Source organism: Diabrotica virgifera, chromosome 2, assembly GCF_917563875.1.
Source record: "Diabrotica virgifera virgifera chromosome 2, PGI_DIABVI_V3a".
Taxonomy (NCBI): Eukaryota; Metazoa; Arthropoda; class Insecta; order Coleoptera; family Chrysomelidae; genus Diabrotica; species Diabrotica virgifera.
Genome location: NC_065444.1, coordinates 41,670,092 through 41,689,689, shown reverse-complemented (window position 1 = coordinate 41,689,689; position 19,598 = coordinate 41,670,092). Strand labels below are relative to the sequence as shown.

Genomic DNA, 19,598 nt, shown 5'->3' with positions numbered 1-19,598 from the left:
AAGTAAAATATATAATTCATTTACAAATTAGTAAAAATCAATTTTAATTTAACATACTTGAACAGCAATGTCGTGATTTATTCCCATAGAAACTAACTGATGAAGAAATTCTTCATTGGGTCTAAATTCAAGCTCTGGTTCAGTCATCAGGTCCATTAATTTTTTTAAAAACTAACAATTTTATTTTTGAAAAATCAATTCCCTTTTCTAGGACACCAGATAAACTTCAAAATTTTATCCAAAAGGTTATATTCTTCTTTTTTAAGAAGTAAAAAAATTCCGATGCTTGATTTTATTTACATCCACACAACATTAAATGATAATTTGTGCATAAATGCATTAATATTATGACGAATAATTAACATTGAATAAGTTTATACTTTTAATATGCATAAACTTTAAATACATCAAGGAAATAAAATATAGATTGACAAATATACGTGTCATTAAAAACGCCTTATTGTTTGTGTACTGACATCTGATTGATCTAAGGTTAGTTTGGTTTTTTATATTAAATAAGAGTTATTTTGCTTTATTTAATGATAATAACATTAATAGAATACTTTAACGGAGCCAAAGTATTCATATTGTGAACGCAGTAAATAGCCTTATTGATTTTATGTAATAGCCACAATCAAGATATTAAAATGGCAAATACTAAACGATGCTACTAATATTTTCTCCATCGAAATTACATAAAGGGTAAAGTAAGAGAAATTGTATTAAAATCATTAGTTCTGTATAAATAAATATATTTATAAAATAGAATTATTTATAGTTGTTGTATTTAGAATCGTAATGTTGGTTGTCTAAGTACAGGCACATGCATTTATCTTATAAATAAACAACATAGGTGGATCAACCAAAAATGTACTAAGGGATATATATTTTAAAATTTATATCTTTTATTTTTTAATATTGTTATTTAGTGTCTAAACATTTTTAAATCCGATTTACATTTTCAGTAATATTAACAAATGAATAAAATCAAAACAAAAAGCAAGAAACATGAAAAAACTAAGGGTAAACGGAAAAGAAAAGCAGACACATCTGATAGCGAAGAAGAACAGTTGGAAAACAAAAGGAAAAAGCGGCATAAAGAAGAATCAACTTCTAGTTCTTCGCCATCTTCCTCATGTTCCAGCAGTTCTAGTAGCAGCTCCACTACGGACACCAGTTGCTCTGATGAAGAGGCTTCACAAAAGAAAATCAAAACGAAAGTGAGGAAAAAGAGGAAATCGTCACCATCTACATCGTCAACCTCAAGTTCAAGTGAATTATCTGAGGAGGAGCTAAACAGTAAAAAGAAAAAGAAGGTAAGAGATAATATTTTTGGGGTTGGGCAAGAAAATCTGAGTTTTAGTCTGTAATGAAAGAAACTAAAGGCGATATTGCCAAATCGATTAAAATTTCTAAACATACTAAATTTGGCATATTATGTTTGCACCTTTTTTTATTTTCTTTTCATAAGTAAATTCTGAATTTGCCATGGATATTTTGTTCCTCAGATACTTAAGTATAATCAAATACATTAGACGATAATACATACAACTCTTGACATTTCCCATTAATTTTGTGGAAGCAAACAAAATAGCGCCATATAGTGGTATGAGTTGTAACCATAAACTATGCATTTAAAAGAAAGGTATTTTTATAGGATTAAATCAAAATACAAATTTAGTTGTGAGCTACTTATTTTCTTTAATTTTATATCCTTACTTTTTAATTTACATAAGTTTTCCTTTTTACTAGCGTTAATTTTATTTACATATGCTTTTATTAAAAGATCAAAATATATTATCTATAAAAGTTTTGTGACAAGTTGTAGGTATGTACATACATGAAGAGTACAGGGGAAAAACAATGAATGTCAGTTTTTCATTAATTTTGGCTTTTCTCGCCATGTGGTAGCAAAAACTGAGTACTATCGACTAGGCTATCGATTCAGGACAATAAACAGAAAATTTTCTAAGAATTTGTATCCAGGCGAGGACCAGGATTGTCCGCATGCTACTGAACAAAAATAAGGAATGTTATATAGTAGTTTTTTGGTGCATTATTAAATTAATAAGCTAATATAGATTCATATTATATTGAGATTATAGAATAAGAAATGCTATAATTCTGCTAAGAAGCTCCTAAGTAGATTTAATATATCATAAGAATTAAACATTTATTGGTGTTTATCTCAGTATGTATAAAATGTGACATTCTTTGTTTTTCCCCTGTACTCTTCACATTTTGAAGAGTTTCTTGTAAGTAACATTTTAATTTTAAATTATTTTAACATTTTCAATACTCTCTTGTATATAATTTTGAAAATACCTTTTAAATATATCATAATTCTATCTGAAGCTATTTTCCCTTCAGCTTCATTGGAATTTTTATGTCACACAACACACCACTCGCTTCTTTCCACTTCATCCATTCAGCCCTAATTCTACTGCATGCATCTCCATCTATTTCTCCATTACTCTGTAATACCGATCCCAGGTACTTAAAACTATTGCTTTTTACAATCAGTTCACCATCCAAAGATACCATTTTATTTGTAGTAACTCCATCTTTAAATGAACATTCCAAATTCTCTGTTTTTGTCCTACTAAGTTTTAAACCTTTTTCCTCCACTGTTCCAGTTTTTGTTTCCAAAGTCTCTTTCACTATTTCCTACTAACATGATATTATCAGCATACATTAAGCACCATGGAATGTTACCCTGTAGTTTCGCTGTTATCTGGCCCAAAACTAATGAGAATAAATACGGAGTAAGTACATAGCCTTGGTGCAATCCTACTTTCACATGAAATGTATCAGTCTCCCCCACACCTGTCCTAACACTAGTCGTTACTCCCTCATACATATCCCTCACAATCTTTACATATTCACCAGGACTCCTTTCTTATTGAGTGCCTACCACAGAATCTCTCGAGGAACTCTATCATATGCTTTCTCAAGATCAATGAATACCATATGAGCGTTTGTTTCTTTACTGCTGTATTTTTCAATCAACAAATTGATTCTCGGATATTTCGGTCTCTTCACGTATCCGTCTCTCAATTACTCTTTCCCATATTTTCATGGTGTGGCTAAGCAGTTTTATAGCCCTGTAGTTTGTATTCTTTTTCTCATGATCATCTTTCAGTGCGTCACAGTTTTTCGATTTCTTTCTAACGCTTTAAATTGTATGTGACAGAAAAAAACGTACGTCTCTGATTACAGACATTTACAACATTTATTCTAGTTATTCTAGTTGTCGATAGATGGCGCCATAATAAAAAAAATCATTTTTTTTTAATTAGATAATAATATTACAAATATAATCTGTATAATTTATAAGACTATACAAATCAAAGAAAATACCATTTTATAAATGCAAGAAACACATTTGATTTGTTTTTATTCCAAATTGAAAATAAAATGTGACAACTGTCAGATTTAACTAAAATGTCATGTTAGAATAAATGTCATAAATGTGTATTATCACGGACTTACCATTTTTCCTATCATTTGTTACGCACTGAAAAATGCTCATGAAAAGGACAATACATTGTTGTATATCTCCCTTGTTTTGTGAACAGGTACCAGTATACTGCTTCTCCATTCGTCGCGTGGGAGTTGGATGTATTATCGTCTAATGTATTTGGTATAATTCAACAAACCAACCTAAGCCACCTCGGCTGTCGCATTTTATCATTTTTATCAATGAACAACTTGTATTGTCAACATCTTGGTGCTCCAGCAAGATGATCTAGAGTAAATCGGGTTTTTGAAATAATGCTTTCTTATTTTTCTTGAATATAATACTCATTCTGCTTGGTTACTAAGCTACTATGGAGTTGTATATGTATGTTATTTCGTGGCATATAATATAGCAATTTTTTTCAGTGTCTTAATTTGTGTAACAGTTGATTATTGTATCAATTTTAGGTCCTTACCAAAAAACGCCCTAGAAGGCAATCATCTAGTTCGTCTACTTCATCTAGTACTAGTGACAGTAGCTTATCAAGTGACGACAAATCAAAAAAACCTTCCAAAACCTCGTCCAAAAAGAAAAAGCCCAAACAGGAGGATGAATCTATGGATATACCAATAAGTTTGATGGAGAAAAGTAAGGCGATGGCGCCGATGACGAAAGAAGAGTGGGACAAAAATCAGTCTACCGTTAAAAGAGTCTTTGATGAGTCTACAGGACGTCATAGGTAATTTATTTATTGTTATAAGGTACATCGGGGTACGTGGAACCGTGTCGTTCCAGAGTTTTCGTGGTCTTTCTATTGATCGTCTTCCTATTGGGAAACCGTCTCCCACCGTCCGAACCTCTGTCTCATAATGTCTTACCATCATTTTTCAAAAGGTTTTCATCTCTGCTGTTTCTAACATTCTTTTTGTCCTACCTGTGTCAGGTCATAATTATTCTGCTGCGTATGTATGTAATTTGTGGTCTGATGACTGTTTTGTAAATTCTATTTTTGATTTCTTTACTGATATTTTTATTTTTCCTTTTGGTTTCATTTAGGCAACCTGCGGCTCTGTTTGCTCTATTCACTTGATCTTCCACTTTTGTATCAAGCTTTCCTTAGCTAGATAGTGTGATGCCTAGATATTTAAACTCCAATCACTTGTTCTATCTGACCCTCCAGCTCTAATTTAGTCTTAGTAGATTTACTGTTATAACCATACATTTTGTGTTTTTTGGTAAATTAACATATTAAATTTTCTGGCGGTTATATTAGAGTGGTGATATTATGACTATTATGTTGTAAATCATCTTCACTTTATCGTCTGCGTAGCAGATTATTAAGTTATTTTTCTCCCATTTGGTATCCTTTTCAGTTCCTACTTTTTTTAATATTCTATCCCTGACCAGGTTGAACAATAGAGGACTCAGGGAATTCCTCTGTCTTATCCCGTTGCTAGCTTCAATTAGGTCAGTTAGTTCTTCTTCTACTTTTACTTTTATTGTGTTGTTTTGGTCACAGGAGACATGAACAGTAGAGTAGGGAAAGAAGTTAAAAAATGGAACAATGTCATTGGACGTTATGGGGAGGAAAAAATAAAAAAAAATGGAAAATTACTACTCGAATTCTGTCTAGACAATAACCTGGTGATTATGAACACACACTTCCAACATAAAAAGATACACAAGATCACAAGAGAAGTCAAATCAAGAGGAGAACAATCAATTATAGATTATAGTATAGTACAAAAAACAGAGAAGAACTGGATAAAAGATGTAAGAGTGAAAAGGAGTTACGAAATTGTCAGTGACCACTATCTACTAGAAACCACATTCAGAAGCAAAAGAAAAGAAATTAAAAAGAAAGAACATGAACAGAAAACACAAAGAAATAATAAAAATTTATAAACTAAGGGAAGAATCAACGAAAATAAGATACACAGAAGAGCTAGAGAAAGAGATGGACAATGAACATGAAATAACAGAAACAATAGAAGAAGAATGGGGAAAATTTAAAAACGCGATGATAAAAACAGCTTAATCAATATGTGGAACTACAAGAAATAACAACAGAGGGAAGCGAACATCTTGGTAGAACGATGAAGTGAAACGAGAAATAAAATAAAAGAAATTATGGAAACAATACATACAAGACAAGACACAACAAAAATATGAAAATTATAAGAGGCAAAGGACAAAAGTTGAAGAGATAGTTAAGAAAGAGAAAAAGGAAAGTTGGGAAAAACTCGGAGAAAAAATGGAATAAAACAGCACAGAAAACGTAAAACTATTTTATAGAACACTGAAAACCCTAAGAAGCAACAAAGAAACGAAACTGAAACAAATAATGAACAAGGAAGGAACAATAATAAACGACGATAAGGAAATAATGGAAAGATGGAGGGAACATTTCCAGCTGATACTGAATGGAAATCAAGCGAATATAATGGAGAAGGAAAGCCACATCAATAGAGTATCCATGAGAAATACGGAAAATCCAGAAACTATAGAAAAAGAAGAACTGGAAGAAGCAATAAGAAAGATAAAGATTGGAAAAGCACCAGGAAGCGATGAAGTAGCACCAGAAATGATGAAATATATAGGAGTAAAAGCAAAAGAAAAATTGTTATACATATTATTATAACCTAATATGGAAGAGAGAAGTAATACCCAGAGAAAGGACAAATGCAGTAATTATACCTATATACAAGAAAGGATACACAAGAGAGTGTAAGAACTATAGAGGTATATCACTACTATGTGTAGCAGCAGAAGTATATAAAACCATAATAGAAAGGAAAATCAGAAAAGAAATAGAACACAAATTAGAGGACATACAAAGTGGATTCAGGAAAGGACATAACACACAAGACCATATATTCACCATGCAACAAGTAATAGAAAAAGCCTTAAAGAAAAATAGAGAAATATGTCTGAGCTTTATAGACATGGAAAAAGCATTCGACAAAATAAAAAAAAAGATATATGGGAAAGCCTAAAAAAGAAACAAGTAAGTGAAGAACTGATAGAAGCAACAAAAAGTATATACATGAAAACAACAAATACACAAATACAGTAAGAATGTTAAATATACAGTCAGAACCATTTGAAACAACTCAAGGAGTTAGACAAGGGGGAAGTCTCAGCCCAGTGCTATTCATAAATGTAATAGATGAGATAGTGAAAGAATGTAAGAAAACTTTAAAAAAACTACTGCATCGGTTGGAACAGAATGCAAATGATAAACGCTGAGATATGTATATTTGCAGACGACATAGTATTAATTGCGGAAACAGCAGACAAACTGAAATACAACTTAGAGAAATGGAACCTAGAAGCAAGCAAATACAACTTAAACGTAAACAAAGAGAAGACTCAGATAATGAAAATATCAAGGAAACAAGGGACGGAAGATTAAATAGAAGTAATGATAGATCAACAAAAAAATAATACAGACAGGCCCAACACCGAAAGGTACAAATGGGTCTACTGGTTAAATAAGTAAGTAAGTAAGTGTTGTTTTGGTAGATATTTTTGATCGTTTTGATTATTGCTAAAGGTATCTCTCTTGCGTACAGTAAGTAGATAACGTCCTTTAATTTGATCTAATCAAATGTTTTTTTAAGGTCCACGAAACATAAATATGCCGGTTTTTTGTATTCTAATGATTTCTCTTGAACTTGCCTCATTTTAAATATAGTGTCGGTGTATGATCTTCCTGAACTAAAACTTTGTTCTTCTGCTAATGTTATAATTTCGTTCAGTGTGTTTGCTATCTTAATTACTTACTTCTTCTTCTTCTTCTTTCAGTACCCTGTCGGATTATCATAAATTGGCGATCATATTGGCAACACTAGCTGTGGTTATTATAGCTCAAAACAGGTAGCAGTGGTCTATTGATACCACTCTCGGAGATTTCAGAGCCAGGATGTTCATCTTCGGCCTGAGCCTCTTCTTCCTACTGGGTACTTATTTGAACAGTTTAAATAATTTCACAATTCTTTTCGTAATTATATTTTACTACCGAAGACAAACACCTGTTAACTCACTATGCAAAAACAAACGTCAACAATCTGTCAAATTCAAACCGTAAATGAATGTCTAGCTGTTCCATCTACCGCAGGGCATATGAAGGTTATAAATAGCCAGTATTCAATAGGTGGAAGCCGTTTTGCAAAAGTTGAATTTAGCAAAATAAGCATGGTTTTACATTACCCCAACTGTTCGCTTATCCCGATGTACCTTATATTTCTTGTACTAAGAAATGACATTTCTTAACGCGTTTTCAGATTAATAAAAGGCAACGGTGAAGTGTTGGAGGAAATAGTGAGCAGAGACCGTCACAAGGAAATCAACAAAATGGCGACCAAAGGGGATGGGGAATATTTCCAAAATAAACTGTCTTATGCTGTTAAGAAATAAATTCAACTTAGTAAAGTTTAGTTAGTAAATAATATTTTTAACAATTTGAATATTTATTAAGTACTTAACATTTAAGTAAAAAATAAATTGATAAAAAAGTACGTTAATGATTTGTGTAATATTTTTATTCTTAGACCAACCCTCGCAGTATTTTATCAGCCTATGTTTCTGCACATTTACTATTGCTAATATGTAAGCATATATTTACTATATCGTCTTCAAACAGTATTTCTATTGCCTAGCGCCACTGAACTATTCAGTGGCGCGTGTTTAGGAGAAAAATGAATAACCATTTTCAATTTCGTTGCAACACGAAACTACAGCCGCATCATTATTCTAGTCCAATCAGAGAGTGCAGCAAGCACCTCTACTGGTTTCGAAACTTATTAGTCTCTCATCAGGAGACACATATGCTGCGCTCTCTGACCCAACTAGGACAAACCCGGCGTGCAGTCGCGGATTGCAACGAACGAAATGGCAGGGATGCCCTAGCGGCAACTGCTAACAAAAAACTAAGTTTTCAATCTAATAGCAAATAAAACAATACCAAAAAATGTTACTATACATCCTACCAGATTGAAAACAATGGGAACCTTCTCTGGTAACACCTACGAGGCTTCTACATTTTGCAAGCCAAAACGGATGCTGAGACTAAGGAAGATGAGGGAATTTTACAATTTATAATTCACGTCTCATCTGCTCAGCGCGGTAAAGTTTCAATGAGAATGGTTCCCTTCGTACTCCAATCAGAGTAAACATGTAAATCAAAAATGAATAACCATTTTCAATTTCGTTGCAACACGAAACTACAGCCGCATCATTATTCCAGTTCAATCAGAGAGTGCAGCAAGCGCCTCTACCGGTTTCGAAACTTATTAGTCTCTCATCAGGAGGCACATATGCTACTCTCTCTGACCCAACTAGGACAAACCCCGGCGTACAGTCACGGGTTGCAACGAACGAAATGGCAGGGATGCCCTATCGCAGCATCCGTTCTGGCTTGCAAAATGTACAAGCCTCGGAGATGTTACCAGAGAAGGTTCCCATTGTTTTCAATCTGGTAGGATGAAGAGTAACATTTTTTGGTGTTGTTTTATATGCTATCAGATTGAAAACTTAGTCTTTTGCTAGCAGTTGCCGCTAGGGCATCCCTGCCATTTCGTGACTACATGCCGGGGTTTGTCCTAGTTGCGTCAGAGAGAGCAGCATATGTGCCTCCTGATGAGATACTAATAAGTTTCGAAACCGGTAGAGGTGCTTGCTGCACTCTCTGACTGAACTGGAATAATGATGCGGCTGTAGTTTCGTGTTGCAACGAAATTGAAAAGGGATATTCATTTTTGATTTACATGTTTACTCTGATTGGAGTACGAAGGGAACCATTCTCGTTGGAAATTTACCGCGCTGAGCAGATGGGACGTGAATTATAAATTGTAAAATTCCCTCATCTTCCTTAGTCTCAGCATCCGTTCTGGCTTGCAAAATGTAGAAGCCTCGGAGGTGTTACCAGAGAAGGTTCCCATTGTTTTCAATCTGGTAGGATGTAGAATTGAAAATATTTTTTTCAATCAATTCTGGGAAGTCCCAGATGATGACTGGAAAGAAAGCTTGACAATAATTCTCTTCAAAAAAGGAGACAGGGGAGATCTGAAGAACTATAGGCCAATTTCCCTGTTGTCCCAAATGTACAAATAGCCCAGTCGGGATAGCATTTGACCTTGCATTTGGAGCTGCCCCAAATTTTATTTTTCTAATCTTTAGGGAGGATTAATATTAGTATAAATTTAAAATCTCGACTGAATTCCACCGTTGCGTTAGCCGCCATCTTGATTTTAAACGAGAACCGTTTTTGCTCAATATCTCCGCCATTTTCAATTTTTTGACAAAAAGTGTAGAAACTGAAATTGTTGAAAACGCGATTTTCTATAATTTAATTTATTATAATTTTTTTCGTGCGGTCGATATTTTCCGAGTTATGAGGGGAAAATAGTGACAGTTGTAGCATAATTATTGAATTATTAAATTATCTCGTTTATTATTAGTTTTACAACAAATATATATCTATACAAAAATGAAGAGAATTAAATTTTGTACAATTTTGATGCCGTTCATTTTTTTGATAAAATCAATATTTAAGGTAGTACGTATGTGGTAAATGTGCGAGCGTAATACTTGATTGATTTTGTAGCAATTGTTTTTGTTCAATATATCTCCGCCATTTTCAACTTTTCGACAAAAAGTGAAAGAACTGAAATTGTTGCAATTACGATTTACTACAATTTTTCGAGAGAACCAGTGGCAGGTCTACAAGGGGGGAATGGGAAAATTCCCCCCCCCCCCAACAGGGTCCAAAATTAAAAAAAAATGTTGAAACATCACGATATTTTAGCTGACAAAAAACTTAAAATATCGACAGACAAATTCAACCAATAAAACCCGCTAGTTAATAAAATTAAGTGAACTTAATGCATATAATGTCTTTTTATGTCTTTTATATACTTAGTTTGGTTGATGTTTCATTGGAAGTTTCAAAAATTGTATGAAATATATTCTCTTTATTTTTGTTTATGTACAATTATGTCTTCTTTAAGTACCGTGCCCAAATTTTTAGGCGTGGGTAGCTTCCATAACAATTTGCCGATATCGTTCTCGATCTTGTGCGGCATGTAACAATTGATCTGCCGATAAGCCAGTCCATTGACGAAGGTTTCGGAGCCATGAATATTTCTTTCGACCAATTCCTCTTTTTCCGTCGATCTTTCCATTGAGTATTAACTGCAGCATCCTGTATCTGCTACCTCTCATTATATGCTCCAGATATTCAAGTTTTCTCTTTTTTATCATCTTCATTAAGTTACCTTCGCCTTGAGCTACTCTGTTTAAGACTTCTCTGTTAGAAATGCGTTGAACCCAAGATATTCTGAGCATTCTACGATATGACCACATCTCAAAGGCTTCTAATTTGTTCATCATGTTAACCTTCATGATCCAGGTTTCACATCCATATAGTAATACAGGATACACATAACATTTTAGGAACTTGATTCTTAGTTGTAAGTTCAGCTGAGAGTTGCTCAGAATAGATCTAAGTTTCATAAATGCTCCTCTTGCAATTTCTATACGAGTTTTAATTTCTTCATCCGGATTTAGTGTCTCGTTTATCCAACATCCTAGGTATTTATGTCGTAAAGTTAATAATAAATGAGACAATTCAATAATTATGCTTCCCCTCCGCTTCCATTATTGTCCCCCTTAACTCGGAGAATATTGATCGTATAAAAAAATTGTGCCAAAGAAATTGTAGGAAATTGCATTTCCAACAATTTTCTTTCCCACTATTTATGTAGAAAAGTTGAAAATGGCGGAGATATTAAGCAACAACAGTTCTCATTTAAAATCAATATGGCGGCTAATGCAACCGCGGAATTCAGTCGAGATTTTAAATTTACACTACTATTGATCTCTCCTAAAGGATAGAATTATAAAATTTGGGGCAGCTCGCAAACAAAATTCAATTCAACAATTATGCTCCCCCCACCACTTTTTACTATTTTCCCATGTACCAACTCGGAAAATATCAACCGCATGAAAAAAATTGTTAAAAAAAATTGTAGGAAATTATATTTTCAACAATTTTAGTTGAAAATGGCGTAGATATTGAACAAAAACGCGCCATTAACGCATACGTACTACCTTAAATATTAATTTTAGCAAAAAAATGAAAGAAATCAAAATTGTGTAGAATTTAATTCTCTTCATTTTTGTATAGGTACATATTTGTTGTAAAACTAACAATAAACGAAATAATTCAATAATACAATAATTATGCTCCAACTGTCACTATTTTCCCCTCATAACTCGGAAAATATCGACCGCACGAAAAAAATTATAATAAATGAAATTATAGAAAATCGCATTTCCAACAATTTTAGTTTCTACACTTTTTGTCAAAAAATTTAAAATGGCGGAGATATTGAGCAAAAACGGTTCTCGTTTAAAATCAAGATGGCGGCTAACGCAACGGTGGAATTCAGTCGAGATTTTAAATTTGGACTAATATTGACCCTCCCTAAAGATTAGAAAAATAAAATTTGGGGCAGCTCCTAATGCAAGGTTAGGCCTGTTATTCGTCTAACCCGACTGGACTAAAACTGTTTATGAGAGTAATAACTAATAGGCTATCGTCGAAGCTTGATAGCTATCAACCGGTACAGCAGGCAGGATTCCGAAAGGGTTACAGTACAGCGGATCATCTTCTTACAGTCAGAACGCTAATAGAGAAAGCCAATGAATATCACTTGAACTTATACATTGGCTTCGACTCCATAGAACTTTGGGCAATAGAGAGAGCTATGAACAACTGCAGGATAGATTCTCGATACAGAATGCTCATACATAATATTTATAAGAAAGCTACAATGAAAATACAAATAGATGAGAAAACCAAAGCTATACCAATCAACAGAGGAGTTCGCCAGGGAGACGGTATTTCACCAAAGCTGTTCACACTGGGACTTAAAGACGTGTTCAAAGACATTAACTGGGTAGATGAAGGAATAAATGTTACTGGAAGAAAACTGAATCATTTGAGATATGCTGACGACATTGTAATATTCGCTACAAGTTTCGAAGAATTACAGACCATGATGACGCAACTATTTCAAGCTTCGGAAAAAGTAGGTCTTAAGATGAACTTAGGTAAAAACAAAAGTAATGACGAATATACCGAACATTACAAAAATAACGTTGAATGACATAGATTTAGAAACAGTAAGCGAATACATCTACCTGGGACAGATAATGAAAGTTAACAAAGAAAATCAAACTGTCAAAATTACTAGAAGAATAAGGTTAGCGTGGGCAGTATTTGGAAAACTGAGTTGGATCTTGAAAAACACTAAAATAGAACAATATTTGAGAACCAGAGTTTACGATCAGTGTATCCTCCCTATACTTACGTATGGTTCACAGACGTGGACACTCACCAAGGCCAATATGGATAAAATAGTAAAGGCACAGAGAGCGATGGAAAGATCAATGCTCGGGGTGAGGCTCATAGACAAGAAAACAAATACATGGATTAGAAGCAAAACCAAAGTAAAAGACGCAGGGGAACATGCTGCCAAATTAAAATGGAGCTTCGCAGGACACAACGCCCGACTGAAGGATACAAGATGGAATCACGAAATACAACAATGGAAACCGTGGTTAGGAAGAAGAAGTAGAGGAAGGCCACAAATGAGATGGGCCGATGACATAAAGAAGTTTGGAGGACACAACTGGAAACAGGTGGCGCAAAATAGACAACACTGGATTGAATTGGGGGAGACCTATGTCCAAAGTTGGATTACTGAAGGCTGAAGAAGAAGAAGGATGTAGAGTAACATTTTTGGATGTTGTTTTATGTGCTATTAGATTAAAAACTTAGTTTTTTGTTAGCAGTTGCCGCTAGGGCATCCCTGCCATTTCGTTCGTTGCAATCCGCGACTGCACGCCGGGTTTGTCCTAGTTGGGTCAGAGAGCGCAGCATATGTGTCTCCTGATGAGAGACTAATAAGTTTCGAAACCAGTAGAGGTGCTTGCTGCACTCTCTGATTGGACTAGAATAATGATGCGGCTGTAGTTTCGTGTTGCAACGAAATTGAAAATGGTTATTCATTTTTGATATTCAGTATTTGTTTTTTCAAGCAGCTGCAAGAATTTTTTTTGGGTGCTACGCAGTACTGTTCCATAAACTAAGGCTAAGCCTTAGTGAAAGCCAACGTAATCACTATCTTCCATACCGAAATTTATGCTATAGATGTGCCTACAGGAACTAATCACCAGGAATTGCAGAGACGAATCTATTAAGATTATATCTGATAGTATTAAAGCACTTGAATTGTATCGGATTGATTCCAAGTTAGTTTGGAACTGTCTTCTGAATCTGATTCGGATCGGAAAAAATAAAATAAGTTTACTCTGGATACTGGATATACTGGTATTAAAGGATCGAAAAGGAGGACCTATTTTACAAGGAAGAGCAAAATAAACATAGGCCCAGAACCTGTTGTTGGTCTAGCAAGAATCATCATCATCAATGGTGCTACAGCCCTATGGAAAAGCCTCGACCTTCCCAAGTCTATTATGCCAGTCAGTCCTATCCATTGCCAACCGTTGCCAGTTTGCTGCGCCTATTTTTCTCCCATCCTCATCCACACCATCCTTCCATCTGAGTTTTGGCCTACCCCTATTTCTACTTCCCACATGTTGTGACATAAGAATTCTTCTAGGAGGGTTGTTCTGCTGTGATCTTGCTAGGTGTCCTGCACATCTTAGTCTTCCTATTATAAGAGATGCTACGTCTTTACCACCAAATTTTTGTTTATACCTGTGGTATACCTCGTAGTTGTACCTCCTCCTCCAAACACCATTTTCACAGATGCTACCGAATATTCCTCTCAGGATCCTTCGTTCAAATATAAGCAGGAGGTTTTCATCTGCCTTGGAGATGGTCCATGTCTCCGATCCATATGTTAACACTGGTTGTATAAGGGTTTTATATATGGTTATTTTTGTTTTTTGACTTAATTTTCTGCTTCTCATATGTCTACTCAGTCCAAAATAGCATTTGTTTGCTAAGATTATCCTTCGCTTGATTTCTTCCGTCATAACGTTCTCCTTTTATTATCCGAGAAGTTCCATAACAACCATATCTCGGATGAAATTTGGACATGCTTGCTATCCGCACATTTATACAAAATAAAAATAATTGATAACAATCTTTGTGATATTTGCAATGAATTTTTTAATTGTAAGAAATACACACATCAGTCGGACATTCTTACAAAAAATTTAAGAAGTTTAAACGTTTACGGTCCCTATAATGTTATGTATCTTTTGGCACTGAGTGATAAACGTATTTTTGATTTTATTTTATTTTTCCTATATGACTGTAAAATTAAGTTATAGAATGACTAGATTAGGCTTGTAACCTTAAATGTCTTTCCTTTTGATTGCCTACATGCCTGCCTTACCGTGTTGGGTGGGTATGTAGGTAATCAATAATTATTAAGAAAAAAGAAAAACCCTTAAATGAGAAAAGTGTGACCCTTGTCCTTATCCCAAAATTTTTATTAAGATTAATTTAGCAAAAATTCACTTTGAAAATAAAATGTTTATTATATCTATTCTTAACAAAAAGGTCGGTCAGACTTAGATAACCTTAACTTAGATTACTAATTAGATAGTTTAGATAAGATAATATATTATGTTTATGTATATTTACTTTGTTTCTGGCCGCATGGTCTAATCCTAAAGCCAATAAAAAAAAAAACGTTCTCCTTGGTGATCAGGGAGCCTAAGTATGTGAATTTGTCCAGCACTTCGACCAACTTTGGGATGATTTATTAAAAATATTTCCTCTGTTGTCTATTCGGGCATCTCTGACCGCCTTTTCCAGAGCTATGTTGAAAAGGAGACACGTCAGCGCATCTCCCTGTCGCAACCCAACATGCGTTTCAAACGCCTGCAATTGTTCGCCCTGTATTTCAACTTTGCAAACAACTTTACGCAATGTAGCCTTAACCAATCTTATCAGTTTATCAGGGATGTGGAATTCATCCATGGCTTCATACAATTTATTTCTTAGGACACTATCATAGGCCGATTTAAAATCTACAAAAATATGGTATATGTCGATATTGAATTCATTGGTTTTTTCCAGTATTTGCCGTAGCACATAAATCTGGTCTGTTGTTGATCGACCAGGCTTAAAACCACTTTGATATTCTCCAAGAAGCTCCTCTGAATGTGCACTTAGGCGACCATATAAGATACTCAAAAATATTTTTGTAAGCTGTATTAAACAGGGTTATTCCCCTATGGTTTTTACGATTAGCGATTCAATAAGGGTTTAACAAATATTTTCTTACGAGGGTCGAGATCAAAATATATACCTACTTAATAGGTGTATACCTAATGTATTACCTGTTAACTTATATCGACTAAAAACAAGAACTACAAAAAATTAGGTATAGTGTTTAACCCAGTCTGAGAGACATGCACACGCCTTGAGAATGAGATTCGGGTGATACAAATTCATTGAGGCAAGGAGGATTTACTCTTATAAGCGGGCGTCACTCCATCCCGCCCCAATGCTTCATACTATCCACTTCCCCTCCGATAGCACTCTGATGCGCTATATGGGCTCTGTATCAGCAAAGTGCTTATTATGTGGGAGTCCTGGATACAAGAACTCACAAACGAAATCCTACTCCGATCAATGCAGGTTAGTGACTCTAGTGACTTAGTATATCGTATATCTAGTGACTTATCATCGATCTGTACTGCTTGCTCAGGGTCGAGTCCCTGCTCCAGGCTTGGTTTCTTTAAACTTAAAAAGAAGAGTTCTATTCAAAATTGTTTTTATATTCCGATTTCGAATCACCTTCCATAACACACGACTTTCAACAATATGACACTTATTTACTTATACTTGAGTCCTATTCTCTTATCAACCAATGCAAATTTTTTGTCGATAACATCGTCGTAAAATTTTGGATTTTCTGATAATTGTTTAATAAATGCACTCTTTTTCAATGGATAATAGGGCTAACTTGGAAAGTCTGTCTTCACTTGTAAAATTTATTGTAAAACTTTTGATGCGTTTTAATACTGAAAAACTTCATTCAACTGATGCACTTGTAGCTGGGATAGTTAGTACCTACTACTTAATTCACACAACTTGCCCACTTCACATAGAGACTGATTTAAACCAGTAGTATTCAAAAAATTCAACCGATTCCTAAGTATTTCTTTATCACTAATTTCAGGTGTTTTATAAATGACATTTAACTGAGAATGCAAAGCTAGATTATCAAAAAAAAAATCATAATTTAATCGTACTGAATTAAATAGGTACATACCTCTGTGGGAGATTTTAATGAATTATAATTAGACATATTAAAATTACATAATTCTACATATTTTATTTCTTTAAAATTTTCAAAGTGATAATTCATTTGTTGTAGAATATTATCAAAAATTTCGATGTATAATCGTCGATAGGTCTCTCTTTCGCCGACAATATCAATCATCATTATTTTTCTTTTAGGTTCGAAGCCCATATTTTCAGCTTTATCCCAAATATTTTTGAACAGCTCATTTTTTTAATCATCATAAGTCATCAAATTGTGTTATACAAAATGCAATGTCACTTGACTTCGTCTGTAAAATGTCGTAGGTACTATAAAATATCAGTAAAAGGAAAAATCTCAAAATGTCAAATAAAATATTAGTAAAAATATTAAGCAAAAAAATTGAAATCGAGCCATTTGTACCTAAATACCTACCCCTTATAGCAGCAGTAACAGACTCCGCATCTTGTTTTCGGAATCGGAAGCGGTCGACGAGCGCTTCTAGGCGTATCAAAATTCGCATGAAAGGAACATGACTAGCGGGTGAGGTTATTAAACCCTGACCAATTTTTGAATGGGGCAAATGCATGACAAGCAGCGATTTTGAGATGCGCTTCTGTCAGGACCGGACTGAATCGTTGAATTGTGTGCTTATTTGAGACCGTTCGTATGCGATCAGTTTTTAATAATGTTTCAATGCCTATTAGTTACATAATAGATTACTTAGATTAGGGAAACATTGTTGATAATGAAATACTAATTAATAATATATGTATTTTCTTATATGGAAGAATAGGGAAGCGGCGCTTCCCCCGCTTCCATGGACCGCACGCCTCTGGCTCTCAGTATTATTTTATATATTTGATTAATCAGAGTAGCACCTCCATATTTAATAAGTTCCGCTGGTATGCCATCACTTCCTAGAGATTTATTATTTTTTAGGTGTTTTATTGCATCCCGTACTTCTTGAATTGATGGAGGCTCTAATGCCAAGAATCACAGCCAACAAAATAACATCGGACTGGGTGGCACGGATGAAGACCCACTAGTGTGAACAAATGGGGAACTTCGAAAATACTTTGGAGAACTTCGAAGAAGAGCTCCAAAGATCTACTAAATATGAATAGAAGTGATCTGCGTACTAGCGTAGGTCTCCTAACGGGACACTCTCGCTTCAAGGGGCAGACGAACAAAATCGGACTGACGGAAAGTGCGAATTGCAGATTCTGTCAGGCTGATGACGAGACGGCAGAACACGTTCTGTCCAACTACCCAGGGTTGCATAGGATACGGCTCAATACATTTGACTACCTGACTAAGGAGACTATCTGAAGGAACAACTTTAAACTAGGGATAAGCCATAATAGACCTCTTAGGTAAGGTGGAAGGGCAGTTTAGGCGCCCATCAGATTGACCCTAACCTAACAATTTAATAGATTTATAATAAAAATGTATACCATTTTTATTCAGTTGCAATGCTAAGGAAAAACAATCTTATTTTTCACTTAGAATACGGAGCGCAGTCCAGCACTCTGAACCGACGATTTTCGACTCTTATTGGAGTCATCTTCGGAGAGGCGTAGGCCTGATGCTCCATACTCGAAGTGACCAACCATGAAAGCTTATCCCCACATTGCAACTGACGTGTATGGATTAGGTGACTGGCGTCATCTGGCAATTGAAAGGTAAAGTTTTCAATCCTAATAGCAACGTTAATAATATTGAAAAATATTAAAAATATTACTAAAAGATTTTTAAATTGAAAACATAATAGATTTACTGCAGTTTAGTTACAAAAGAAAATGCAATTTAATGGGGCACACACTAAGAAGACCGGACACAGACATAGCGAGACAAGAACTAGAATACACACCACATGGAAAGAGAAGACCAGGTAGACCCGTGGAAAAGAAGTGTCTAGAAAGAAATTAATGTTATTGGGAAAACCTGACCAGAAATAAAGATCAGTGCAAAGGACAGGACAGAATGGACGCAGACAGTTGACGCCCTATGCTCCGCATAGAGTGAAGAGGAATAAGTAAGTACTACAGTTTTGTCAGAGTTTCAAATACGCTTCATTTAAACAGTAGTCTTTTGTTATATATCCCATTAATTGCAATTAATATACACAACCAGGCGCGGATCTAGAAATGCATAATAGGGGGGGGGGCAGACTTACCTCAAATACAGTGATGCCACAGCTACCGAATACCTGTCAAATCTACCGATCTACCTAATTCTCCTTTTTTTCTACCGAAAAATCAAAATTCTTAATTTTCAAATTATTCTGCAGATTTTTTTCTACCGAAAAATCAAAATTATTAGGAAATTTATTTTTAGCGGATAGATTTGGTAACAGAGTTTAGTCGATTTTCGAGAATTCTTGAATTCCTTTTACTAGCTTGTGACACAATGTGCAAACCAGCAGATACAGATTTACCGATATCAATTTTATGACCAGTCCTTTGTCCTTTTATATTATGATTTTGGGAGTAAAATGTATCTACCTGAATCTGAATAGCGAATACTGAAGGATTGTGGCTTATTTTGATACAGAAGATAATTCCAAACTAAAAATAGTATCTATATTAAAATCTTAAAACACCTTTAAGTTTTGAGAAATTTATTGTATATATCCGATATTGTCCTTCAATATCCGATATTGTCCTTCAATATCCGATATTGTTTTGTTTTTAAACGGTTATAAAGTCTAAAAATCATGTTTTTGCCTATAAAACATTCCTTGTAGATTTTAGAGAAAAATGTTTCAAATATAAATATTCTAGATCTTAATAGTTTCTAATTTGAAATACATAAACAAT

The 19,598-nt window shown here is 34.5% G+C and overlaps 2 protein-coding genes across 6 annotated transcripts in view; one reads left to right on the top strand and one right to left on the bottom strand.

The window, feature by feature from the left end:
- Positions 1-19,598, bottom strand: part of LOC114327980 (probable peptidyl-tRNA hydrolase 2) — a 39,548-nt gene that overhangs the window by 12,618 nt on the left and 7,332 nt on the right. Inside the window, exon 1 of one of the 2 annotated variants that reach the window (XM_028276711.2) lies at positions 58-294. The exons of the other annotated variant lie outside the window; for it this stretch is intronic. Coding sequence (XP_028132512.1) covers positions 58-156 — 99 coding nt within the window. The 5' untranslated portion in view covers positions 157-294. Of the gene's footprint in view, positions 1-57; positions 295-19,598 lie in introns of those variants that run through there. 2 annotated transcript variants of the gene reach the window in all.
- Positions 286-7,980, top strand: LOC114327979 (ADP-ribosylation factor-like protein 6-interacting protein 4). Of its 4 annotated transcripts, none has more exons than XM_050643650.1 (4): positions 286-492; positions 966-1,316; positions 3,928-4,199; positions 7,268-7,669. In XM_050643650.1, the coding sequence occupies exons 2-4, from the start codon at positions 978-980 to the stop codon at positions 7,341-7,343; spliced, it is 687 nt and encodes a 228-aa protein (XP_050499607.1). In that variant the 5' UTR covers positions 286-492; positions 966-977; the 3' UTR covers positions 7,344-7,669. The 4 variants fall into 4 exon arrangements, with proteins under 4 accessions (XP_050499607.1, XP_050499606.1, XP_028132510.1 ...); XM_050643649.1 differs by lacking the exon at positions 7,268-7,669 and adding an exon at positions 7,747-7,980 and having other exon boundaries at positions 300-492; XM_028276709.2 differs by lacking the exons at positions 286-492; positions 7,268-7,669 and adding exons at positions 529-702; positions 7,747-7,980.